Source organism: Mesoplodon densirostris, chromosome 15 (assembly GCF_025265405.1).
Source record: "Mesoplodon densirostris isolate mMesDen1 chromosome 15, mMesDen1 primary haplotype, whole genome shotgun sequence".
Taxonomy (NCBI): Eukaryota; Metazoa; Chordata; class Mammalia; order Artiodactyla; family Ziphiidae; genus Mesoplodon; species Mesoplodon densirostris.
The window spans coordinates 15,781,965-15,809,803 of record NC_082675.1 but is presented as its reverse complement, the minus strand read 5'-3'; the positions used below and the strand labels follow the sequence as shown (position 1 = coordinate 15,809,803).

The window sequence follows — 27,839 nt, the reverse complement described above, 5'->3', positions numbered from 1 at the left end:
AGACTTTCTTCATTTTTTTTCAGTTCACTTTTTTCCCTCTGTGTCTGGGATAAGTTAGATAAGTTTCTTTTGCTATACATGTTTCAGTTAATCTTTTCTTCTGCAGTGTACAGTCTGCTGTTCATCCTATCCAGTGTAATTTTCACAGTAGACATTGTCCTTTTCATTTAAGTTTTATTTGAGTCTTTTTAATATATCCTATGTCTCTCTTCTCAACATGTCCATCATTTACTGTACCTTTTGAACATATGGAATATATTTATAATAATTTTTTAAATGTCCTTGTTACTAATCCTATTATGTATGTCATTTCATTTTTCCATTTTAGTGGTTTAAGGTAGGAGAGTAAATCCAGTCTGTTACCCCATTGTGTCCAGAAGCAGAGGTCATAAAGTGAGTGTAAGAAGACCTGTCTGGTACCTTCAGGGGATTAGAGGACTAATCAATAAACATTGATTTCACTTGTCATGTGAACTATACTTAGGACTTTTAAGCATTTAAAAAATTAATTTGAACTATCCAGACAATATATTCAGATAAACATTCAAACTCCTTACAATTAAAATTACCTTTGTCACCATCCCTTGTCCACCCAATTGTTCCCTCCTCCAACATAAACCCTCTTATCAGTTTGATATGTATTCTTCTACACTGTCTTCTTGGCATTTGCATATGCATGTGTATAATAGGCATTATATACCTACATTTGCACATGTACATGTATTTACATACATACGTGCACCTATAGAAGTATATAGTGCTATTTTCGGACAAGTACTGTATGAAAAAGTGCTGTCATACAGTAACTTTATTGTGTATCTTGGTTTTTTTCTCCCCACTAAATATATGTTCTAACTTCTTCTGTTAGTACATATTGACCTATCTCATTCTTTTTAGTAATCGCATGGTATTCCATGGTATGGATGTACCACCATTTGTTTAACCGTCAGATATTAGGCATTTAAATGTTTCAGTTATTGCTCTTATAAACAGTGCTGAAGTGAACAATCTTGTTCTTGCTTTTGTATGTGGTAAGTGTTTTTCTAGGTTAGATGTCAAGAAGAATTGCTAGGTCATAGTGGGTGTGCATGTTGTAAATTAAAAAATTTTTTTTTAATTTTTCTTTTTTTCCTCTTGTTTTTCTTCCGTTTTTGAAATTTTTGTGTTTATTTTTTCTTGTTTATTTATTGTTTTTGCTTTTGCATGTTGTAAGTTTTAATAAATTCTGCCAACTACCCTCTAGAGTGGTTGTCCCAGTGTATGCTCCCCCCAAGCAGCATATGCCTAGTACCCATCTCCCTGCACTCTTCATGACACTTCAGGTTTTTAAAAATTATAACATCCCACACTATAGAGAAGCAGACAGATCTCACTGAGTGACAGCTCTATGTGTTATCCCAAAGTGAACCCATCCATTGTGGATTTTTTAACATGGAAAAGTTCTCTGTTTTTGTTTGTGTTCTAGTCAAAGTTCTTTTTTTTAGATATACTTTAACTGGTTTATGTAAAAGTTGCATGGAATGTAGCAGTCATACCCTATAAAAAGACAGGTGGGTGATTTTGGATTTTAGCCCTTCTAATGTAATTTTCATATCAGTTGTGAAGGGCGATGTGATTTTGTAAGATTTTCGTTGTTGTACTGCTAGTTGTTACACTTCTGAATACCTTTGAGGCCAGGTCTGGTCATTGTGAAACAGAGGCTTCCGCTAGCAGCTGCCTGCAGTAACAGTAGATATTCTTGAATTAATGGACAAGTTAAAGTGTCTTCATAGTTTCTGCTTCAGGTGAGTGTCACCTGCTCTAAGTATGGAAAGGAAAACTGAGCCCTCCGTCCTGCCTGTTGCCTGATTGCAGTTGTAGGAGGCCACCTGTTCTCAGAGGACTTGGGGGCTGTGAAGAGAGGGTTCTCGGGTCACTTCAGAGGGATCAGGATTGGTCCCTCTCAGAAGAGCTGCCAGAAACTCCTAGAATAGACAGACGTTGGGGCAAGTCACTCTGCCCCCCGCTCCTTACCTCCTTCTCCCGGCCTTTGTCTGTTTTCTTATTCTTCCTCTGTACTCTGCTGCTGGAGAGGAGGACATGATGGGCTTTCAGTCTCCCCGCGAGTGTTTCTGGTAACTTGTTCGCTTGTTATCCCCTCCAGTGCACAGAAGAAAAACCAGACTCTGAATCCCCTTTGATTCCTAGGCTTTAATTTAAAAGCTAAAGTATTAGCACTCACATTTTAGAATTTGTTTGCCAAGGTTTACATCAGAGTTGGGGAAACTGGGAGGAGGGCACAGTAGATTGCAGACATGCAGAGTCAGCTACAGTGTTAGGAGTTGTGATTTAAGTTGTCTTCTTTTGAACGACCAGCAGTCCTCAGAATTGATTAGAGAGTGACAGCATTGAGTACATTTAATCGTCAAAGTGTTTATTTGGGTATTAGAAAAATTGGGTCAAATCTGTCAAAGAGGTTTTTGGATCTACAGAATCGTGGAGGGAAAGCTGAATTCAGAATAATACATAAAAGACCACATAAGCCATGCTAAGCAGAAAAGTAAGCACTGTCCATTAATTCTTCTGTTGACCTTTCCTCCTGCCATGTTTTTTTTCTTTCCCTCAGTCATTGACTGTGGAGATGTCTGCAGCTGCTCTCTGATTTCCTGTTTTATAACAGTGAATTTCTCTGTCTTCCTAATGTACAAGGTAGATTTCTCTTGCTGATATTTGTGTCTTGGTTGTTGTTGAAAGTGAGTGGTGTGGGTGACTGCTCCCAGGAAAAAACAAGACACAAAGGCATTCTCTGCCCAGGACACATCACCAAATATATGCAGAGTCATCTCTCATTGAGCAAAATACCTTCCTCTTTGGCAGCCAGAATGATTCCCTTGGTGCTATATTCTCCAATCTGCCTGCTGTGAAGCCAGCAGCTATTGCAGGCTTCGCGTTCCCAGGCACACAGTTAAACGAAGGTGACGTGTGTAGCAGGTATCAGATGGATCTGGATATAGAAAAAGCAGCTGGTTCAAAACCCCATCAGCTGCCTTTCTGTGCTGGAGTTATTCACACTTGGGTTAGATAAGGCGGGGAGACCTCCTACACTGGCACGGAAATGGACCAGACAGTCTGGCTCGTTGGGCAGCCCATCCACCTCCAGAGCCCCTGCTTGCCTTCCCTGCAGAGTGACTGGCAGATCTCTGGAATTCAGAACTGAGTGCATGCTAGGCAGCACCCTCATACCGGGTAGTCCCCTTCTTTCTGCCTCTTTGTTTCTTTAGAGAGAAATAAACAAACGCTGACTCTCCTTGGACCTGTGGCTCAAATAAGACAATTTTGCAACAGCGGCTTTCTCTTCCCACTTCTCCCTGGTTCTCCACACACTTGCTTTTCTTTTTGAATTCTTCTTTCCTTCTTTCAAAACCCAACAGTTAGATACCAGACAGGCCATTTTCCATGTTAGTGGTCATCAAGGAAGACTTGAACATTGGTTTTCTTTTGGTTTCGGCTTTCATGTCAGAGTTCACAGAGATTAACTGTCTTTTCTCTGATCCCTTCCAGAGTAAATGTGTCAAATACTGGCCTGATGAGTATGCGCTAAAAGAATACGGGGTCATGCGTGTTAGGAACGTCAAAGAAAGTGCTGCTCATGACTATACGTTAAGAGAACTTAAACTTTCGAAGGTTGGACAAGTAAGTATATTGTCGTACTTTAGAGACTTTGGTAACTGCGCATGGTGTGCGCTAATCCAGGCTCGTGTGGTTACTCCTGTCTGCATACCTTCAGGCATTCGTTCACTCATTGAATAACATCCATCTATCGGGCGCCTTCTATGTGCCAGGCACCGTCAAGGTACTACTGATACATCGCAAACCAGACCGGCACAGTCCCTGCCCCCACAGAGCCTAGGGAGGTGGAAGGTTAAGGAGTGAATAACCAACTAAGCTTTCCGATTGTGCTCCAGCTGTGAAAGCCACAGGATGGTATGTTAGAGAGTGACTGGGTACCCGAGATGGAGTAAACAGGGAGGGCCTCTCTGAGGGGGTGCCACGCAAGCTGAGACCTGAAGGTGGAGCAGCATCCATAGGGTCAGGAGAGGAGTGTTCTAAGCAGAGGGAGCAGCGAGTGCAAAGGCCCTGCGGCCTATTCAGTGACCAAATTCCATGGCGTCAGCTTTTAATTGCTTGTAGTTCAGGTTTGTCCCTGGGGTGACTAACTTTGAATCCAACAAGATTTGGATTCATTTTAATTTCATGGTGAGAGGGGCTTACTTTTTCAAAGTCCTTTGGGGACACAAAGGTAAGCGAAATAGCCTTTGTCCTCAGGGAATTGCATTCATGTAGCCGAGAGAAGCCATGTTTACAAAGTCCTGTGCTGTCGAGCAGACACCGGCTGTCACACCCGTCTAAGGTGCTGGGGTTCTGCTGAGGCTGGGCTTCCAGCCGGGGCATCAGGGAGACCGTCTCAGAAGAGGGTGGGCCTTTAGGTCGGGGTCTCTGTGGGAGAAGATGGTGGAGGGAGGGCCTCCCAGATGAAGTGTCATTGTCAGCCAGGGTTCTGAAGCGCCAACATCAAGGAAATGGGGTTTACAGGGAATGAAGGCAAGTGGGGAATTGAGGGAGTAAACTTGGGTTGAGAGAGGTTGGGACCAAGTTGGGAAGAACCTTAACTCTCATGTGAAGAAATGTAAATTTTCGGGACTTCCCTTTTGGTCCAGGGGTTAGGACTCTGTGCTTCCATTGTAGAGGGCCCGGGTTCGATCCCTGGTTGGGGAACTAAGACCCCACATGCCGCAGGCATGGCCAAAAAAAAAACAAAAAAAAAGAAATGTAAATTTTATTCATTGGCTGGTGTAGGACCCGTGATGGTTCTTGTGCCAAGTGGACACATGTGGAGACAGGTGCCAGGAAGGTGTCCTACAGCTCCCCGAGGGAGGAGTGGGGTGGAGTGACTCCAGTGGCCAGGACGCCTGTAACCAGGAGGGCTCCACAGAGGTCTAGGTCTGATGGCCTCTCTTCACGTTTTGCTTCTTTTTCCTTCCTTTGGAAATGAATATGATATAAAATGCCAGAATAAACTCTAGAAGAGAAGCGAGGGATGTGAGAGACCCCTTGGGGGGGGTGAAGTCTGCAGGGTGTGTAGGGATAGTTTGGCTATTGGAGGAGGAGGAGGAATCAGACATCGTAGGGTTTTGAGTCTGAGTGGACGGTGGCACTGTGGTAGAGGTCTGAGAAGCTGGAAGATGTACAGGATGGTAGGGCTTGAATCGTTTGGGTAAAAGATGGTAGGGGTGATGGAAGGAAGGGGCCTGACGGGAGATAATTGTGGATGTAAATGTGAAGGGATTGATGATGGCGTGAATGAGGGGCGAGGGCTGCAGCAGGTTTGAGGAGGGAGGGAGGATGAGGCACAACCTGCTGGACACATAAAGTTTGAGATGCCTTTGAGACGTCAAGGCGAGGATGCCAGGGAGGCAAGGGTGGAGGCTGGACGATGAGGGGGATGGGATCTAGAGCATCGTGGATGGGTTGGTTTTGATCGATGGGGATAGCACTTCTTGGCCACAGGAGGGAAAGAGGAGAAGGTGGCCACAGGTACAGCGAGGGAAGCTGACAGGGATTTGCTCTAAATTCTCTATCAGGCCCGAGGCAAGGCCATCCATTGATGTTCAAAGGGAATAAGAGGCGAAATGTTTGAGGAAAGTGGGGAAAGGATGAAATAGTCATTGTGTAGCAAAGCAAGAAATCCAGTAAATTTCTGGGCAGTGCTGAGTGCCCATTGAGGTGGTGAAGATGAACATTCAGTGATACCAGTCACCTGGTGTGAGTTTTCTCCAAGGGCACTCTGTTCCTTGGGTACAAAGCAAAGAAAGTGGGTGGTTAGGTTTGTCCAGGCTTGGGGCTTTGCTGGGGCGGGGAGGGGTGTGTGTGTTTGTGTGTGCAGTGGATGGAGAGAGGGTGGAGGGAGCGGAGGTCTATGATGGAGAGTGGCTGTCAGGAGAGTGTGTGGAATCTGAGCTGGGCAAGCCAGCAGCAAGGGCAGGAGGAGGCAGGCGGAGGGTGGAGGAGGGGCTCAATGGTCTGGTGAGTTCCATGAGGTGGTCGGGGGACTGAAGTGAGCTGGAAGCCTCTGCAGTTGTGGTCCAGGGTGGGATGTCAAACTTCTGATGTCAGCGGGGGTGCAGTTGTGGGGAGAGGGTGGAGGTTCAACTGCAGAGACTGAGAGGAGTTGTCCAGCAGAAATGAGACAGAGATTTAGAGGACATCGGACAAAGATTCCAGATAGGTTTTTCTTCAGGTTTAGTGATAAATTACCCATCTTCTCATTATGAGATGTTTCTCAGTAGCAGGTGGATTTTTCTTCAGTTTTAGTGATAAACCATCCATCTTCTTGTTATCGGAGATTTGGGAGGAGCAGGTACGGGAAATGTTGGCGTTTGGGTTTGTGTTTTGCACCCTCGGATGCAGGTGCTGACATGGGACCGATCATTTCTCCAGAATTGCTGGTCACAGGTTATCTGCTTTTTTGTAGAGCTCGTTCCATGTTTTCTAAAGTGCTATCACATGATCTCATTTAAGCCTCCTGATTGCCTGGGAAGGAGGGGTGGGAGCAGAGACCTCAGTGGCCATTTACGAAGGACAGGAGCAAGGATGCTCCGGGCGCTGGATCTGTCTCGTTCCCTGTCCTTTCTGTGACCCCGGTAGCCCCCTGATCTTTAGCTCACTGGTAACATCCAGAAAAATCTTTTTCTGACTCAGCAAATTAAATGCATATAATTCAAGAAAGGATCTTGATTGTGGTTCAGATTCCCTGGATGTTCTGAAGGTTACTGGTGGTGGACACTGGTCTAGTTACTCTCTCTCTCTTTTTCTAAATCCCCTTTAAAAATGTTACTTAGCTTGGACTGTCTCCAGATATGTAGGAAGAAGATGTAGTGACGAATGGTGCAGTTACAGTGATGTAATCTGGGTAGACCCAGAACACGATGCTTTTCGTTTTTTTGTGGTCTTGGTACCCTTGTCAACCTTTATTAATGTCAGTCCTCAGAAGAGCACCAGTGTGCTGAGTCTCTTAACTGTCTCCTGTGCAGTGGCTGTGTGTTTAATTGACGTTGTTTAGTCCTCACAACGGTAGGTATTGTGACCTAGAGATTCTTATCTCCATCGGCAAATGAAGAAGTTGAGGCTTAGAGATGTCCAGGGGCCGCAGTGAGTGTGAACCCTGAAATTTGGGCCTAAATCCACCCATCTGATTGCAAAGCCTGTCTTCTTATCTGCTTTGCACCAAACAGAGGTTTAAATATCATATTATAATAAAAGTGTGTGTTGAGCGAGGGGAGGAGGGCCAGGTACAAAAAGACAAAGAGGAACAAGGGCTTGAGGGAATACCCGTTTTCTCACCTGGTGGCAGGAGAGCCCTGAGTCCCAGAGGCCTCAGTTGCCTGCCAGGTAGAGCTGCACTTGGATGAAGAGGATCAGGGACCTCATCTGCCCCTGGCTGAGGATTCAGAGACGGATTCAGGCTGTAGTTTCCTGAAGAACAAATAGCCGTACGAGACATCTTGGTTCTTATGACAGAGGCCAAGGGTTGCCTCCAGGATTGCTCAGCCAGACCCAAAAGGAGGAGAGGTCTGGGAAACTGGTGCAGGGGACCTGTAAACAGTGTGTGAGGCGGCTCTGTGCGGGCCCGGTCCCCTGGCTCACGTAGGATCTGGGAAAGCTGGGGACCCGACGAGTCCTCAACCCCTTGATTTATTTCATTCTTTTCTGGTTTTTCTTGGCTCTACTCCAGGGGAATACGGAGCGAACGGTCTGGCAGTACCACTTTCGGACCTGGCCGGACCACGGAGTGCCCAGTGACCCCGGGGGCGTGCTGGACTTCCTGGAGGAGGTCCACCATAAGCAGGAGAGCATCACGGACGCGGGGCCTGTGGTGGTTCACTGCAGGTGACCACCGCTCCCACCTCCAGGGCGCTGCCTGTCCTGTGTCCTGACGCCCGGGGGGCTTGTTGTTCCCTGCCCATCCCCAGCTCTTTTTTTATTTTTTTTTTGCGGTACGCGGGCCTCTCACTGTTGTGGCCTCTCCCGTTGCGGAGCCCAGGCTCCAGACGCGCAGGCTCAGCGGCCATGGCTCACGGGCCCAGCCGCTCCGCGGCATGTGGGATCCTCCCGGACCGGGGCATGAACCCACGTCCCCTGCATCGGCAGGCGGACTCTCAACCACTGTGCCACCAGGGAAGCCCCATCCCCAGCTCTTTAACTGAGGGAAAAATTTAATCTCTGTTTGAGGCCATTAAGGGACCACTTTGACCCAAAGTACATTTCTTCTTGATCCTACGGGACCACCGTGTACCTGGGGGTGGTGGGGCACAGGGTGGTAAACACAGGCCTTATTCTCAAGGAGCCCTTAGTCTGGTAATGTTTGCTTGGTTTTCTTTGTTAATATAATAACTTAGGATTCATCTCTTTGATTGTGCTTCTGTTCTCTTTCTCCACGGAAATAAGGTATATTTTTTTCCCCTGACAATATAATTGTTTGCTTCAGAAGATTCGGACTGCTTCCCATCCAGGCTTCTAGAAGCCAGGCCCATGGCCTCTGCACCAGAGTTCGCAGGCTGCTGGTTCCCAAGCTTAGGTTTCGTGATTATACTGGGGAAAGTTTGGTTTCCTAAATCTCTTTCATATGCAAGTAGATGTGTGTGACACGTGCTCTATACCAGCATCTGAGCTCAGTGCTTTTCATCCGTTACTCATATTTGATCCTCACAACCTATTTCACAGATGAGGAAACTGAGGGTCAGAGAGGTTAAGGGAGTTGCCTCAGACACATTGTGCTGGAGAAGCTGGACTCCAAGTGTAGGATGGACTGAGTCCAAAGCCCTGTGCTCTTTGCTAATATATTTGCAAATATAAATAGACAATCTTATAAACACTCCCAAGAGCAGACATTGTTTCTGTTAATATTAATAGCTTGGTTTTGCGTATAAAACCCTCATGAATGACTCCGTTGTCCTCGCTCTCCATCCTTCTGCCCACAGTGCTGGAATTGGCCGAACAGGGACGTTCATTGTGATTGATATTCTTATTGACATCATCAGAGAGAAAGGTAGGTCATCCGGAGGACAAGAAGCTACGGTTCCTGTTTTCAGTTTATGGAAGGAAAGTGCTAGTGAAAATAGCTGTAAAAGAGAATTGAATGTTAAAATATTTTCACAAAAATCTAGGCCGGAGACTTCAGCTTTCAGTATGTTTGCCAGAGAACAGAAGTGATGCTGTTTGAGCTTTTGGCATAAAACAAAGCCTAGGAGCTGTGGGTGCCACTGCTCTGGTCTTTTGTTGAACATGCAGCTGCCTAATCCTTGCTGATGGTATGGGACGGTGCTGTTGGAACGTGAGGGACCCCTCACTGCTGACCCTTTACGCTGTAATCTTCTAGGATCCTTGGTATTGGTCAGAAGGCCAGTGCTGTAGCCCTTGGAACATGTTCGGTTAGAACATTAAAGACTAAATTTGCTTTATCTCTGAGTCTGCTAACAGTTGTGCATTAAACCACTTCACATTGTCTCTGCAGTTTATCCTGATACTCCATGGTGCTTGCTTTGTAGGTGTCGACTGTGACATTGACGTTCCCAAAACCATTCAGATGGTGCGGTCTCAGAGGTCAGGGATGGTCCAGACAGAAGCACAGTACCGATTCATCTATATGGCCGTCCAGCATTATATTGAAACACTACAGCGCAGGATTGAAGAAGAGCAGGTACCAAGCCTAGAAGGCTGGCGTGTGGATTTTCAGTGGTTTTTTCAGGGCAGCTTGGATATGCTCTCCTTCCATGCAAAAGGACAGGCTCTGATAGATAACTGTCTTTCTTTGAAAAGGAGAAACAAGTTCCCAACCAGGAAGGGCCTCTCTGGAAATGAATTATTCCCTACTTCACAGCTCTGATTTTTCAGTATGGAGTAGCTCAGGAAGGGGCACCAGGCCTGACAGATTGGGGAAACAGCCCCAGAAAAAATTGGGATTTTCCCAGGCTCACAGGGCAAGCTTAGAACACAAAGCCTCAAAGTTTCCAGCCTGTTCCACTTTTGGCCCAGGCGATATTCATCCTGATTCCATCTCTTAAATGAACGCCTCACTCTCAATAGCACATGGGGGTTTGAACCACCAACTTGGTCGAGTTGGAAACAGTAAAACTTCAATTTTAATAAGCCATGCATAATGAAGAACAATGTAGCATTGGTGCCTTTCCATTGGAAGCTATTCATAACAGACACAAAGCTGAGTTAAAGAGGATTGAGGAGACTGCTCTTTTGGGAGCTTAGGCTTATTACCCTCCCCAGCCCCAGCCCCAGCCCCATTGCTGTGCTGCAGACGGGATAGTGTCTAAACATCAACAGTATTTGCCTGCTTTACCCTCTTTATTGCCTTCCAGAAAACTCAGCTTCTCAAAATAGGACCTGCCACCTAATTGAAAGATTTCTAGCCTAGCAGCATAGCAGCCACGTTATCAAAGTGTGGTTAGCCAAAGTTAGTAAGTTTAGTAGGTTCTCAGTCCACACAGAAATACTCACTAGATTGTTTCGTTGTACAAAAACATCTTCAGAAGCAGTGTGTGTATAGAAAGCTACCGTCAAATAGTTAACAAGCTACTGGTTTTGAACTTTACTGCTTTAAGTCTGACTTTGTGTTATATTGTAAGTGCTATGAACTGTTTAGATAGTTACTGTAGGCTATTTTATATTTGTCTTCCAGTTATATTAATTTGGGCCAGGAATACTTAAAGCATAAAGTTGCCCAAAGAGAAGGACTCCTAATAAATACAAGAGAGTATAGTCCAGTTGGTACAAATGGGAAGTTATTCGGGAATATCTTGGAGAACATAATGTAGTCTTGTTCAGAAAAGCTGGGGGGAAAGCTCTCTATTTCACTCAGAAGCTTTGGTTTTTCTTCTTGTTTTGGAGAATTTAGGGACTTTCCCTCCCAGCTTTTCTGGCACTTCAGATCTTCCCAATACCATATATGGTCCCTCTGACCCTGAATTTGAAGTTGTAATTTGGATTTAGGAACTACTTTAAAAAAAAAAAAAAAAAAACCTTTATTGCTGCTCTTTTATTGGAGGTGAGGGGTAGGAGAGGTAGGATGTAGACAGAATGTAGTCTACAGAATGTAGACTATAGAAACTAAATATCCCTGGTAATCCCATCCCAAGAGTACTAGAATGCATGCATGCATTCACCCACTCAGCCAATACTCTTTTGGTGCCAGTATGTGTCAGCACATGAACTACTATTTGGTATATGAGCCTTTGGATTTATGTAGCCTAAATATATGTAGGCTTAGATTATATTTATTTTTAAAAATTAGATCCCGTGATATGTTGTTTTCTGCATTGTATTGTTTGATTCAGTGTAGGAACTTGCTACTTGATTTAGTGGTAAAGTAAGGAGTACTTACTTTATTTTAGCAGAAGGTTTAAGTGGCAGACTTAAGAACATTAAAACCACCTGATTTTTAAATTAAGCAAAAGAACAAAACTCATTTAGGATAATTAATTATTTTGAAATACAGTCATTTCCAAAATTATGAAGCATTAAGGACCTTTGAGAGTGGAAGAATGTGCTCAGAGGGATAAATGAAAAAAAGAAAAGGCAGTAGAGAAACAGACAGCATTGGAAGGAGGAAACGCAGAAACAGAGGTGGGAATCTAGAGGAAATGCAAATGAGCAAGACTGAGAAAATTCTCAGCTCTTTATAAGTGGATCTTCTCACACTCCGCTGTTTACTGGGAAGTAGATTTATTTTGTTAACTTCCATCTCAGAATTAAAACAATTTTTTTTTTTATTTGCAGAAACAGTATAATGGAATTCCCTTCACCCACCTTTCCTGACTGTTAATATTTTAACACATTTACTTTATCACTGATTCATATTCTCTCTCTCTCCATATGTATATATACACAACACACATATATAAATAACTTTATATATACCTATATAATTTTTTAAATGAAACGTTTGTAGGTTGCAAACATGAATGTCCCTTTGCCTCCAAATACTCTGATGTGTATTTCCTAGAAATAAGGACATTCTCTTATATAACCATAGTAAACTTATCAAAATCAGGAAATTAGCACTGTTACAGTAACTATTTTCGAATCTATAGACTGTGTTCAGATTTTGCCAATTTGTCCTACTAATATCCTTCGTGTGGTTCAGGGTCACGTGGTGCATTTAGTTGTCATGTATTTTTAGTCTCCTTTAATCTGGAGCAGTATTCAATCTTTATCTTTCATGACCTTGACATTTTTGAAGAGTTCAGACCAGTTGCTTGGTAGAATGCTCCTCAGTTTGGATTTCTATGATGTGTTCTCTTGATGAGATTCAGGTCATGTTTTTTTTTTGTTTGTTTGTTTTTTTGCGGTACACGGGCCTCTCACTGTTGTGGCCTCTCCCGTTGCGGAGCACAGGCTCCGGACGCACAGGCTCAGCGGCCGTGGCTCACGGGCCTAGCCGCTCCGCGGCATGTGGGATCCTCCCGGACCGGGGCACAAATCCGTGTCCCCTGCATCGGCAGGTGGACTCTCAACCACTGCACCACCAGGGAAGCCCAGGTCATGCATTTTTGACAGGACGGTTGCAGAAGTGATGCTGTGTCCTTCCTGGTGCATCACATCATGAGCTCCCTCTTGGTTTGTTTCACTCCTGGCGGTGTTAACTTTGATCACTTGATTAAGGTGTTGTCTGTCTGACTTCTCCACTGTTAAGTTGCTGTCTTTCCCTTTTTAATTAATATTTTGTAGGTAGATACAAGAAACTATATAAATGAACAATTTTTCATCATACTTTTTGCCTACCAGTTTTATATTCATTCACGATTCTTGCCAGGAAAAATTACCACTGTGACATTTGCTCAATGGTGATTTTCTCTTTCCACCATTCCCTTTTCATTTATTAGATGGAAGCCTACTATAAGAAATAGCTTTCCCATCTCCCTTATTTATTTATTCATTTATTTATTTATGTCAGAATGGGTTATATTCCATTACTGTTACTTATTCTGTTGCTTAAACTGTCCCAAATTTGCCTAGTGGGAACCTTTTCGAGTTGGTTCCTGTGCTTTTTCGATATGTTCCCATTTTTGATTACTTCCTTACTCTTTTTGACACCACAAGATGATCTAGGTTCATCTTGTACTTTCCCAGCCATTTTTCTAAGGAGCCCTGATTCTTCTTATTGAAGAGTGGTATTTTAAAGCCAAGATCTGGATACTGGGTATGTTTGTTTGTACTGGTATAATATTCTTTGAATTGCTAATTCGCAAATTAATTACTCCTCTTGTCCAGCTCTCTCTATATAATCCCTCTCTCTCTCTCTCTCACATATATATGTGTGTGTGTGTGTATACACACGTATATGCATGAAGCCATGCCTCCATTTGTCCTGACTATTTTATTTGTTTCCCTAGCCTTGTGCTTCTTCACATATCTTCCGTAATCTCCTTGGTTCAATAAAAAGGTGTTTTCACATTTGTTCATTTGTTTATTCATTCCTGCATTAATTAAAGTCAGTTGTATTATGTGCCAGGCACTGTGCCAGATCCTGGAAATATAAGTAGTCATGTTCCTGAAATGGAAATAAATCCGTATGATGGAGTAGAAGGAGTTAGAGGGAGAGCATGGTGCGTGTTGGGTGAGATTAGAAAAGTCAGCAGAGGCCAGATTTCGAGGGGGCGGGTCTTGCAGGCCATACTGAGGATTTAAAACTTTATCCTATGGAAAATGGGAAATCACTGAGGATTTTGAAGCAGGGGAGTGACATAAAAAGATCCTCGGGTTGGGCTTCCCTGGTGGCGCAGTGGTTGGGAGTCTGCCTGCCAATGCAGGGGACATGGGTTCGTGCCCTGGTCCGGGAAGATCCCATGGGCCCGTGAGCCATGGCCGCTGAGCCTGCGCGTCCGGAGCCTGTGCTCTGCAGCGGGAGAGGCCACAACAGTGAGAGGCCCGCGTACCCCCAAAAAAAAAAAAAAATCTTTGGGTCTTCCCTGGTGGCACAGTGGTTAAGAATCCCCCTACCAATGCAGGGGATATAGGTTTGATCCCTGCTCCGGGAAGATCCCACATGCTGTGGAGCAGCTAAGCCCGTGCGCCACAACTACTGACACTGCACTCTAGAGACCTCGAGCCACAACTACTGAGTCCACGTGCCGCAGTTACTGAAACCCGTGCGCCTAGAGTCTGTGCTCCGCAACAAGAGAAGCCACCGCAGCGAGAAGCCTGTGCAGCGCAACGAAGAGTAGCCCCCGCTCGCCACAACTAGAGAAAGCCCATGCGCAGCAACGAAGACCCAACGCAGCCAAAAATAAATAAATAAATAATAAATAAATTTATGAAAAAAAAGAGATTGTCATTTTAAAAAGAGGGCCCTGGCTTGAGAGGGAAGACTGGGTGGGCATGAGGCTTGAGCAGCTGCAGGGGAACCAGCGTCAGTGAGAACCGATGGTGGTTTGGACAGGATAGCAGGGGCTGATAGTGAGCCCAGGGAGAGTAGAACCAGTAAGATTCTGTGATTAGATGTGGAAGGAGTCAGGGTGTTTGTAATCCTGACATTTGAGCCCAGAGCACCCTGGATGCATCGTCTTGTTGCTCCATAACTTAGACAAGAGCATTTTCATTTTACTCTCTCCCTGCTCTGGGCTTTTGGGCTTTTTTGTAATTTAAGGTTTAAGAATGTAACTGGGGTTACTCACATGGAAAGATAGTTAATACCAGATGATTTTAGAGCCTCATGGTTGGTTCCTCCTTTCAACCTTGGCTGTGTGTCAGTTGACAAGACCGTAAGATTTATTATAAACATTGCAAGAGACTTGGTAACCATGCTATGTCATTGAATTCCAGTGGAGGACGGATCAATTTCAGATCATTTTTTATGATCTGAAATAAAATCTCCTCTGAAATAAATTTCCCTCCACTCCCCAAATCAAAACAAAACAAAATGAAACAAAACAGCCCCTACCCCCTGAGAATTTTTCTTGATCTATAAGACAGCCTGGGCTGTCATGGTTCCGAGAAACAAACCCATCTGACTTGTGAATCAGTTTTATTTCTTGTTTTTCCAAAATAAGCTAAAAAGCTCCAGCATTTTAATGTTATTCCTCGAGCTGCTATGATATTTAAAAATAATTCCTGTTCCATTTGCATTAATTATTCCTCACTGGAAAATTCTTTTGTCATCACTTCATGTAGAAATATTGATTTTGATCTTCAAGAAAGTGTGTAGTAGGGAGAAAGAAAAGGGGGGATGGAGTTTCAGTTACGCAAGATGAAGAGGTTCTAGAGATCTGCTGTACACCAACAGCAAGTGGTTAACAAATATTATACTGTACACATAACGTTTTGTTAAGAGGATATATCTTGTGTTTTATTTTAAACCACAATTTTTTAAAAAGTGTTAAGTAGAGAGCATCTTTATGCTTCAGTTTATTTATTGTATATTTAAATTTTTTATTTAAAAAAATGAGTTAGGATTTTAAAACTTTTAAGTAAGTGATATTCTCTGTCAATTCTTCCAGCTAATATTTAATTTTAAATTGTATCTTTAAAAAAATTACTTCTTATGTAAGTCAGCATTTCAGTGCTAAAAAGTGTGTGCCTGCTATTCAGAGGTGATTATTCACAAGGACTTTAAATTTTTAAAACCAGTTCAAAAAATTCAAATACTATATAGACTCAATGAAACATTTTCTCCTCAGATATCTTTTTTGCAACTTCTTCCCTAGACTATAGGTTCTGTAATGACTGCAATTTATAATAAATTGGTTTGGCTACTTTAACAGAGGCTAAATAATAGTGCCTTAAACAAGATAGAAGCTTATTTCTCTATAGAAAAGTCCAAGCTGGCAGGCAATTTGGGGATCAGAGGGTATAGGGCGGGGACCTAGGTTCATCCAGGGACCCAGGTACATTCGGTCTTGTCCCTCTACTGTCTTTAGGATGTTTCCTTTTCCACATGGTTGCAGAGAGTAGGAGGAAGTGGAGGGCAAGCAGCTGCCTGTTAATGTAGGAGTCAGACTTTCTCTGTCGAGGGTCAGACGGTGAGTCTCTTAGGCTTCCCAGTTGCATATGGTCTCTGTTGCATACTCTTTTTTTCTACAACCCTTTAAAAACTGTTAAACTTGTGATGAAGTAACTATTCTTACAAGCCTTGCAAAAGGTCTGGGCTAGATTTGTCCCATAGGCCATTAGTTTGCCAACCCCTGTTTTAAGGTTATGACTAGAAATTGCACACCACTTCCTCATCTGTTAAATATGGCTGGGACTTCCCTGGCGGTCCAGTGGTCAAGACTCCATGCTTCCACTGCAGGGAGCACGGGTTTGATCCCTGGTAGGGGAACCAAGATGCCCCGTGCCATGTGGCGTGGCCAAAAAATAATAATAAATAACATAAATAATAAATAACGTAAATAATAAATAGGGCTAATAATAGTATCTATTTCAAAAGGTTGTTATGGGGATTAAAATTAGATAATATATTCAAATAGTGCCTGACACAAAGCCAGTGCTTAGAAAATTTTAACTGTTTTTACTGTAATAATAATTGATATTTAACTCTGTGAAAGAGAATTAGCTCATTTTTCTTTTATCTCCTGATTTTTGTCATGGTTTATGACATTTATATCTATAATTATGACAGTTCAGTGTTAGTGCTGTATTTAGATCAAAACTCTAGTCCTTTTATCATGGTTTCTTAATTTATTTATTCTTGCTGTTTTGGGTCTTCGTTTCTGTGCGAGGGCTTTCTCTAGTTGTGGCAAGTGGGGGCCACTCCTCATCACGGTGCGCGGGCCTCTCTTGCTGCGGAGCACAAGCTCCAGACGCGCAGGCTCAGTAGTTGTGGCTCACGGGCCTAGTTGCTCCGCGGCATGTGGGATCCTCCCAGACCAGGGCTCGAACCCGTGTCCCCTGCATTAGCAGGCAGACTCTCAACCACTGCGCCACCAGGGAAGCCCTATCATGGTTTCTGTTTCTCTGAATTCTTTGTTTTGATTTTAATTTATCTCTGTTGGCTAGATTTCATTACTAGCTGTTTTTTTTTTTTTAAGATAATTGCATTCTAAGATTTTGCATGCTTAAAAATGTCCCGAACATTGGTTTTATATCTAAAGGGTAACTTAGCAGGGTATAAGATTCTTGGTTTTTTTTTTCCCCACAGAATTTTTTGGAATTATGTGGCTGTGTTGGAGTCTAAAGTCAATTTGATTATCCCCCCTTATACGTGACTGACTTTTTCTGCCTGGAGATCCAATCCAGGCATATTCTTTATCGTTGATGTTTGGGAGATTGATTGTGAAGTTTTTCCTTTTAAAATGCAGATTCAAAAAAAATAAAATAAATAAAATGCAGATTCAGATTTTTTTTTCCTTTGAGATTTCAGGAACATTTTCTTGCATTATGTCCTAGAATATTTTTCTCTGTTTTATTTGTTCCCATCTTCAGGAATTCCGTAATATATATCAAATCGCTTAATAGCTTTCTCCATCACTTTTATGTATTTTATTAATAGTTTAAAAAATGTTTTCCTCTAGACTGTTTACAATATCCCTTTCTATGTTTTTAGTTATTTTCTTGCTACCTCTAATTAGATTTGAACTTACTATATTTCGTGTCTTTCTTCTTTTATTTCCTTTTGTTGCTTCACCAGCTTGCTTTTCATCTCCTCTGTTGTCATATAATCTCTTATTTACGCTCTTTTTTAAGAAAGCTCATGTCTGTAAAGTCTATGATATTAAGGCAGAACTATTTGTGTTCATCTTTTCTTCTTTCTTTGTTTAGGTTCTTTTTTGATGTGTTTTCTCCGTCTACCTTTTGCTCTTTGCTCCCTTTTTCCTTTTTGTACCTTCCCCCCTTCTTTATATAGGTTTTGTGCTGACCCCTTCATTATCGGATAGTCCATAGCGAGGGGAGGCAGGGTGGCTGAGGAGGTCCACAGCTTTGCTTGGGTTTGTTGCCTCAGTGCCCTGTTACCTTTGCCCTGGGAGCACATCCGTGTGTTGGTGTTTAGGGGGTCATTCTGACTCTTTGCAATGCCTGTAGAGTCAGAGGGGTTAATAATGCTCCCTCCTACCCTGCCTCTCCTCTAGGCCACCTCAGCTGGGAGGGTGGCAGTGGACGGCAGAAAGGGCTCTTCAGACTGTGGGCCTTTCTACTGTGTTGAACTGGCTCTTGATGAGCCTTCCGCCACCTCTCCTATGACCTGCCGTGGCTCAGCCCCAGGCCTTTCTCTCCTGGGACAGCGACATTCAGGGGTTTCTTTTTCCTGCTGCCACCGGAGGGTTATGTGTTGCTTCTCAGCTTCCTTCTTATTTTGGTCCAGTTTTCACAATACTATATCAGAGACACTTTATAGTTTGTAGATTGGAGTTGTAGCATTCCCTTGTTTTATGTGTAGTAAGATTTTCCATTTTTTATTTAGCTGTTGTTTTTGGTGAGTTTTAAGCAAGGAGAGGAAAAAGAAATTCCACTGGTGGATTTAAATTTCTTTTATGCTTTACATTTTATTTTATTTTTTATTTATTTTTTATTTTTATTTATTGCGGTACGCGGGCCACTCACTGCTGTGGCCTCTCCCGTTGCGGGGCACATGTTCCGGACGCGCAGGCTCAGTGGCCATGGCTCATGGGCCCAGCAGCTCCACGGCATGTGGGATCTTCCCAGACCAGGGCATGAACCCGTGTCCCCTGCATCGGCAGGCGGACTCTCAACCACTGCGCCACCAGGGAAGCCCTACATTTTATTTTGAAAAATTTAAAACATTCAGTACCACACCCATAATAGACCATTTCCTTTTGTCACATTTCTTTCAAATCTGTTTTCTTTTTAAAAGCAATCAAGTGTAACCACTATATGGCTGAGATTCCGTTTGACACTCACCCCCAGGGCCACCCCTCATCTTCACCCTCGGAACCCCAAGGCAGTAACTAGCCTTGCAGTCTCTTTTTGTATTTAAAAAATTTCAAATACAAATATCTGTATACAATATATGACATTGTTTTTATGTTTAGAATGTTTAGCAAGATGATAGAGTGTTTCATTGTTTTGCAGTTTGTGTTTTTCCACCTAACATTGTGTATGTAATCTGTTTTGATACACATACACACACACACACACACACACATGCACTTTTCCTCTTCACTGTTGCATACTATTTCGTGATATGAACGTGAGGTATTCATTGTGAGGTATTCAGTGTTCTCTTGGTGAACATTGTTAGGAATAGCACGTCACTGGACATCCTTGTCAGCTCTTTCTAGGCTTGGGTGTGTGAGTTTCTCAAGAAGTAAACGTTCAAGGTTGTAAAATATATGTGCCTTTTCATCATTACCAGATACTAACTAGTTGGTACTATCGGTTGTGTGCCAGCGATGGCACCAGTTCACCCTCTCAACAACAGTGAATGAAAGTCACTGCTATACGTCAGTATTTGATATGGATACTCTTTCTAACATTTACCGTTTCTTGAATAATCCTGTAATGAAGGCAGCATTATATAATGAAGATAACTTGATGGATTAGATTTTCGGAATTGGTTGTTTCTGGATGAATTTAGGAGGAAAGAATGATAAATCATCTCTAACTAGGAGTCCTACCTAATGCAGTTCATTCTGTATCTGAGATGAGATTACATTTTACTGGTTTTCTCTGCCTTTTTCCCCCCAGAGTATCATTGGGCTGAAAGAAAAGTTTTAAATGTGCTAGAGTTTTTTCTGGAGTGGGGGTGGGGTGGGGATGATATGATAAAGTGTATTATTCTGCTAAGAGTGCTGCCATCTTTTGTACCTGTGTGCAGTTTTTACTTGGAGTGCGTTTATTTCTGAAACTCTTTTCCCACCTGTTTACTTGAAAATCATTAAATGTGTTGCAAGTGAACTATGAAATGATTAGATGCTAATGTGGCAAAGAACGTGTGAATTCTCTCTTAGTTCAGAAACAGGTACATTTCATTTAATACAGTAAGTTGTTAATGCATGACTCTCTGCTTTTGAATTGTATGGTTCAAAGGTCCTTTTCACCCATATGATGTATTTACATGAAGGAGGTGAATTCCCTGACATTTGGTCAACATACCAGTATTCAGGGTCCAACTTGGCTGTCTGTCAAACTCTCTCTCTCTTTTTTTCTTTTTAATGAAATGCCTTTTTGACTTCTTCATTCCCTCAGAAAAGTCACAGTTCTTCATATATGCAATCTTCACTTTTCAGAAAAGCAAGAGGAAAGGGCACGAATACACAAATATTAAGTATTCCCTGACGGACCAGGCAAGTGGAGATCAGAGTCCCCTCCCGCCTTGTACCCCAACGCCGTCCTGTGCAGAGTAAGTAGAAATGAAGGAAAATATTTTTACCTGAACATAATCCTATAGAAAAGCTTAAAAAAATGATACATCTTTGCAGCACATGCCTTTCCTTGGTGCACATTATTGTTGCCTAACTGTTTCTTGAGTGTGCCAGTGGCTAGCTAAACTAAATTTTAATTGACCTAAACTGAAGGCTGCTTGCTACACTGGCTAGGAGTCTACGGGACTGTACAGATATCAAGTGCTGGTTCTCCAAGGAGAATCCAATTTTTAAAAAATATTTTATTTATTTATTTGGTTGCGCTGGGTCTTAGTTGCGGTAGGCGGGCTCCTTAGTTGCAGCTCGCCGGCTCCTCGGTTGTGGCATGCAAACCTTAGTTGCGGCACGTGGGATCTAGTTCCCTGACCGGGGATCGAACCCGGGACCCCTGCATTGGGAGCGCGGAGTCTTAACCACTGTGCCACCAGGGAAGTGCCAAGAATCTAATTTTTCTTTTGATGGGGTGTGGATTGTTGCAGAGGTAGGTAACATCCTTTTTGATGAGTCAAGACTCTTTGCTATGTAAAAGTAAGTAAATTGACCATCAGTGTGTCAACACAATCATGGTCTAATTTTCCACAGTCAGCAGAAATCTACTGTGGTTATTTAAACCAGGTTAGCAAACTACAGCCCCCAGGCCAAATCTGGGCCACGGCCTGCTTTTGTACAGCTCATGGATGGTCCTTAAAGGGTTATTTAAAAAAACACACACCCAGGGCTTCCCTGGTGGCGCAGTCGTTGAAAGTCCACCTGCCGATGCAGGGGACACGGGTTCGTGCCCTGGTCCAGGAAGATCCCACATGCCGCGGAGCGGCTAGGCCCGTGAGCCATGGCCACTGAGCCTGCGCGTCCGGAGCCTGTGCTCCACAACGGGAGAGGCCACAACAGTGAGAGGCCCACGTACCGCAAAAAAAAAAAAAAAAAAAAAACACACACACCCAAAGAATAATACATGACAGAGACCGTGTATGGCCCACAGAGACTACATCATTTTTAGTCTGGTCCTGTACAGAAAAACTTTGCCAACTCCATGTTTAAACTAAAACATGTGATAAGAAAATATTTGTTAAATCGATTATGTGAAGAACAATTGTAAGTTTTTTTTTTCTCTATATCCTAAAGTCACTCTCTGGTATAACATTTACTTTTTATTTTCCCCTAAGAGTCTTATCCTGTTTGCTTCTGATGTGGATTTTTAAACCCCTGTTGGCTTTAATACTCTATATAAACGTTTTTGATAACATATGTGAGGCTTGTATTTACATTTGCTTTCTATTTAACATTGAAATGAAATTATATAGCAAAAGTATGCTCTCCACCAAGCTGCCTCTTCCTTCTGCCTGCTTTTTTCTTTCCCAGCGGACTGATGGGGAAAGTTGATTTTAAATTGCTATCTGCAGTGATTTGCAGTGGAAGCAGCTCGTCAGGGCTCCGAGTCCTTGCCAGAAAGCTTTCCCCACATGTTGGCTCAACAGAATTAGCTCTGACGACTCCCTTTTTACCAGTGGCCTGCCTGTGACTAATAGGTTCTCTGCCTGTCTGTTCCCGTTGTCCCCCTTGTAGGGTGCAGACCCAGGAGACCCTGGCCCCTGCTGCTTGTTTCAGCTTGTTCCTCTCTGACCAGCCCAGAGCTGCTGGGTTCCTCGTCCCCCTGGACTGTTCTGGTCTCCACTCTGCTCAGCAAAACAGAGTCTGGGCTCTGATGCCATTGGCCCTGCACCCTGGGGCCCTAACCTGCCGGTCAGCTTCACGTTCACCTTCATGTCGCCGGATTGGGGGCTGAATGGATCTGTAGTCCCTGCCTGACCGTTCCTACACTTTGCCTTTACATTGCTCTGGCCCATTCAGATCCTTCTGCCACAATGAATACCATTCCTTTCTCTATGCACATGTCCCACCTCCATTCAAGGTCTAACCCAAAGCCTCATCGTACAGGCCTGCCTCGCTCCACCCTCCTGGAAAACAGCTCTCCTTCCGCCAAACCCCGGGAGCACAGGGACTCGAGGCTCTTACTTCAGAATTATGTTGCTGTGTGTTCTGTCCGATATCCTCTCCTATAATGTCAGCTCCTGGGGGCAGGAGCTATGTCTGTGCCGCATATGGTCCCCAGAGAACAGAGTATGTGCATTATAACTATCAGGTAAGGTTAAACAGTATGTCTGCGTCTTCTTTTTCTTCTTTTCAGAATGAGAGAAGATAATGCTAGAGTCTATGAAAATGTGGGTCTGATGCAGCAGCAGAAAAGTTTCAGATGAGAAGACCCGCCAAGACTTCAAGCACAGAAATAGGTATTTCAACAGAAGTGCTCTGCTGGTTAATTGTTTACATCATTTGTGGCATTTTGAAGCAGGCAAATAGTTTGTGACTGTTTTAACAACGTGAACCATAACTGAATTGAAAAAACCAGCCTCTTTTTTCTTCTGCCTGTATTTCTTTTTCCAAGCTGGATTCATTAAACATTGAAATCAAATACAGAATTAATTCTGTGAAGGGCAAGTTTAGCACTTACAGAAAAGTGGTTGATACTGGTGATGAAGAGCAGGTATCATCATTCCTGCAATTTTTATTAAAGTAGGTTAACCCACGCTGTGCTGGGAGATGGTCTGTAGGGATCTAGGGACTGTGGGGACCTGGCACTGGATGGTCAGAGTCAGGATGCCTGAGTTTTCACCCCAGTGGGCCTCTGACTGGCTGGCTGTATGACACAGGGCACTGGACTTCCTGGGCCTCTGACTGGCTCAACTCCACACCCCTTCCAGCTCTGATGCTGAGAATTCGTCTCCCTTGTACGTCTCCTTCCTTCCAATCACCTTTTTAGACAGAGACCCAATTGTGTGATGTATGTTTAAAAGGTAAGTTTTTAGCATTTCATGTCGAAATTCCCATTTCAATGAATAGTATATTTAAAAGCTCTAAATCTACTTTAAAATGGTTTACTGCCTTGCCAAACTTTTAGATGTATGCTCCTTAAAAATTCTAACTTATTTCTTTGCCAGATGTGGACTTTCACCCTCTCCCTGAAAAGATCAAGGACAGATGCAAGAAAGTTTACATGAAGAGTGAATTTGAATTTGGAAGGCTTGCATTGTGGTTGACTACCTTTTGATAAGCAAAATTTGAAACCATTTAAAGACCACTGTATTCTAACTCAACAATACCTGATTTCCAATTACTCATGTCCTCAGATAAGAAGAAATCATCTCTATGATGTAGACAGTGTTATATTTTATGGAATTTTATTTTAAATTGAGGAAGCAGTTAAATTGTGCTCTATATTTTCCAGATGATGGTGATTCAAATTCTAGTTATTGGCATTTTTTTCTTTTGATAACCTCAACAAATCTAGTTTCCCCCCTGCTTTGTGGGGGATGATAGGGCACTTGTAAGAGGAAAAATGATTGGGGATAATTAAGTAACAACACCCTATAGAAGTGAGAACAATTTCATTTATCATCACATATCCAGTAGTGGATAATTCATTTTGATGGCCTCTTATTTGGGCTAAATAATAATTAAGCCAGTGCCCCAGACTGTCTCCCCTTGCATTGTCATTAAAAAAATCATGGGGGCAGAAATCATGGGAACTTAGGATAAAAGGCATGGTTTCTTCTTAGCAGTTGACCAATTACCATTCAGCCTGTTGACTGAGAAACTCGTGGTGGGAAAACGTTTGTCATCTTTTCTTTTCATTTGAGTAATTGTCTTGTATTTAGGGAAAAAATGCATCTATGGATAACCAGTTTTGGGTTATCATTTGTTGCTGACAAACCACCTGAAAACTGAGTGGCTTAAAACAACAACTTGCTTTTCCCCATCTCTTCCAACTGGGCTGGGCTCAGCTGAGCGGTTCCTCTCCTTGTCTTGCTGGTGTCACACGTGGTTGGCAGGATGGCTGGGCCTCTCCATCTGCATGCGGTCCTCAGGTCTCACCTTCTCCACGTGGCCTCGCCCGCAGGGTAGCTGGACCACATTTATGGCAGCTCAGAGGTCCCAAGTGTATAAAGCAGTAGTGGCCAGGTTTAAGACTTAAACCCAGAACTGTCACAGCATCACTTCTACTGCCTTCTATTGATTAAAACCAGTCCCAGGCCCAGCCCCGATTTGGGAAGAGGGGACTGCACGAGGGCATGAAGTGGAGGTGAGGTTCCTTGGAGGCCCCCAGTGTAACAGACTGGCAGAACCAGTGCCATGGAAAAACAGCTAAAAAAAGAGGTTAGCAAAAGGAGAAGCTGCTAGTGACCTTGGGAAGCTGAAGCTGGTTATGATAGCTGCTGTAAGCTGGAAGTCAGGCAGAAACAGAGGGCCTTCAGCGAGCTTCCTGAACCAGTTCTGCTGGCTCTTAGCATATGTTCTGAACCGTCGCTTTGGGAAACTGGTCTCTTAAGGATGGGTGTGTTCGGGAGGGCAGAGCATTTGAAAGCAGAGCCGCCTCATTGCCCTGGCTGCTGCAGAGGGAGGTGAATGGGGTGCTTTCTTCACGCCCCTGGCTTCAGTCGGGCCCCACCGCCATGCACGCAGTCGAGGCTGCATTGAGGAGGAGCAGTCCTCCTGAGGCCACTAATCAGATGGAACTAGCAGTAGGTCAGTTTTGTTTTAACCAAGCGGTAGGATTTGCTAATGTTCTACCTGAAGTGCCTTCTCCAAAGACGTCCCTCTTTGCCCTGTGTGTTGAATCATCATCCAATGAGTGTATTTCAATTGAAGCATCGTTGGTGGACTTTGTAAAGATCATAAAATGCCACGGCAGCTTTGCCGTTAAGTCATGGTCTCCTTAATCGAATTCTTCTGGCTTTGGCTCCAGAAAAGGAAGGGCTAGATCCTTCCCTGTTAGTAGCTCCTTTCTGAGGCCTTTACCTCCTTTGAAACCCTGAGGTTGTTTGAGGAGAGCCTGGCTGCCGTTTTCACAGACAAAATTACATTGACTTCCCCCCCACCTCCCCTCCCCCCATCCATTGAACTTAGAATTGTTGAAGGTAATTACCTTCTAAGAGGAATGTAAATGACTGCTGTCTTCTTGTCAAGCCTGTAAAGAAAGAGATTCCAGTTCAGTACTTGCAACAAGGATCTTGAATCCTGTTATTTGTATTGCACTGTCACATTGAATGGTTCTCATTTTTGCGATAATGTTTTGACTCTGGACTTTGGGGGCAAGGTCTTTCACCAGCATACAAGGGTTTGATTGTACAACGTATCTGCTGCATTAACGTCTCTGCCTGTAGCTTAAGATCAGTTGTTTTTGCACTTGGAAACACCTGATCCTGGCCAGCTTCATTTGTAATAGGACATTGATTTCATTTAGATTTCCCTCCACGAAGTCGGCACCTATTATGTGGTGCAAACTGATGCCAAGACAAGATTAATAGTCCCTAGGTTGCCTAGGTTTGTCGTGTGTTTGGTAAAGGTGATTGCAGGTTCTCCGGTAAGATTGCACGGGATGGATTCAGGTGGAGGGGCTGTAAAGATGGGGGAGGGGGAGGGGAGCTCGAGGTGCGGGTGTTAAAAAACAATGGAAATGGAAGTTCCAAAGAGGTGGTTTCTGAGGAAGTCAGAGGGCCTGGGACCACAGCAGTCAGTAATAGTTGAATCAGGTTACCTGGAAAATAAGTGTGATAGCTACACGTCTGCAGTCTGCTTCTGGGTTGCTGGTAGACATTAAATTTGCACAATATTCCCATAGCTGGCTAAGTATTTTAAAATTACAAGCATAGGATTTTATATTTGGGGTGAAGAAATTATCTGGCATGTGGTATTGGGGTTTTTTTAAAAAGCCAAATTTCAGAGTCTTAATAGCCTGTTTTTTTTTAAAAAACAAAACAAAACAAAACAAAAAGACACCTTGTATCCAGTGTGTGGCCCTCCTGAAAATTCTGGTCATCTCGCCCTTTGAAATCAGTGACTTTACAAATGTGGCTAAATGGGGATGAGAAAATACATATACTACTTTCTTGGTGTTCATGCATTCTTTACGGAGCCCAGTTGCTTTGGAACAGCCAAGAAAATCGTCAAGATTATTTTTAGGGGTGATTAAGGGGTTACTAGGGTTTTTAAGAACTAATATAATGTCCTGGGTTATTTCTAGTTCAGAGGAATGTGGAAAAAGGTATGCAATTGTGAAGTGTTCCGTTGTAGCTTGTTAATCCGTAAGGGAAACTTAGACTGTAGACGTAAGTACAAACCCAGTGCAGTTTTTGTTTTCTGTATGTTGTTGGCGGAATAAAGTTTTACATCGTAAGCACATGGCCTCCCTGATTTCAATATGCCTTTATTAGGATCTGTATTAGCCCTTAATTTCGTTAAAATCTTTTTTCCTCTTCCTCTTGAAAAATAAGTTCCAAAATATAGTTTATTATATCTTCCATCCTTAAAAAGTTTGTTCCTTTTTTACTATGGGCAGTTCACATAAGGCAAAAATATTAAACAGTTGGTTTTAGTGTGTTGTATAACTTTGCTGTATATCAAACTAATTTTTACAAGTTTTCATCCTAAACCTCAAATCATGTAATTAATAATTTGCCTGTTTATTTATGACCTAATTGTGATTCTTTTATTAATAAAAGCTAATGGAAAAGGATCCTTTATTAAGTCGATGACTAGATCTACAGTTAATTTTCCTGCAGTATATGAAGTATTGTACCAGAGTATTAAAAGATATGTAATATTTTATTGATAAATCTCTCCTTTAAAAGGAATACGTTTTAGGATGTCATCATTTTGATGTGAATCATGTAAATGTTGATAATATGCACTGTTTATTATACATTAGTGTTTCAAGAGATTCACTTAATTGCCTTTTTGCCCACGTATATTATGTAGTCTATTTGCAATTGTTTTTAAAAAAATGACATTAAAAGAATAGTTTATGTAGAGAAACATTAGTGGATGTTAATTGTCTCCCCACCTGTATTTATGGGTGTTAGTTCAACTGCTTTGCTAGTTGCAAAGCCGTATTATCGGAGTAAAAGTGTATTTGTAAACTGTATGGGAACTAAAAATTAGGAATAAAACCATTTTCTTATATTATGGTAATTGTCATTTACTTCATCTGAAGTGTCCAGGAAAAAACTGGGATTACAGTTCCCTCAACCTCTTACACTAGCCAAATGCTGACATTTTGCAGCTCTTACCTAGAAGGGAACCTGGAATTCAGAATGAATGAATCAGTTCCTCAAGCATTTATTGAGTGCCTATTTTATGAGTAGCTTTGGGAGACAGGGAATTTTATTTGGAAGAACTTATGAGTAAATAGCGAGTAAAAAGTATGTCTGGGGCTTCCCTGGTGGCGCAGTGGTTGAGAGTCTGCCTGCCGATGCAGGGGACACGGGTTCGTGCCCCAGTCCGGGAAGATCCCACATGCCATGGAGCGGCTGGGCCCGTGAGCCATGGCCGCTGAGCCTGCGCATCCGGAGCCTGTGCTCCGCAACGGGAGAGGCCACAACAATGAGAGGCCCGCGTACCGCAAAAAAAAAAAAAAAA

At 43.0% G+C, this 27,839-nt stretch overlaps 1 protein-coding gene across 4 annotated transcripts in view; it reads left to right on the top strand.

The window, feature by feature from the left end:
- PTPN11 (protein tyrosine phosphatase non-receptor type 11) overlaps nt 1-27,386 on the top strand; it is an 81,337-nt gene extending 53,951 nt beyond the window's left edge. For 2 of the 4 annotated variants that reach the window (XM_060119745.1, XM_060119746.1), the window contains 7 exons: nt 3,541-3,672; nt 7,772-7,926; nt 9,018-9,085; nt 9,585-9,736; nt 20,232-20,344; nt 22,552-22,654; nt 23,363-27,386. In XM_060119745.1, the coding sequence (XP_059975728.1) occupies nt 3,541-3,672; nt 7,772-7,926; nt 9,018-9,085; nt 9,585-9,736; nt 20,232-20,344; nt 22,552-22,621 (690 nt within the window). In that variant the 3' untranslated portion in view covers nt 22,622-22,654; nt 23,363-27,386. Of the gene's footprint in view, nt 1-3,540; nt 3,673-7,771; nt 7,927-9,017; nt 9,086-9,584; nt 9,737-11,826; nt 12,408-14,057; nt 14,293-20,231; nt 20,345-22,551; nt 22,655-23,362 lie in introns of those variants that run through there. The other 2 variants (XM_060119748.1, XM_060119747.1) reach the window with 2 other exon arrangements.
- The last annotated feature ends 453 nt before the right edge of the window (nt 27,387-27,839 follow it).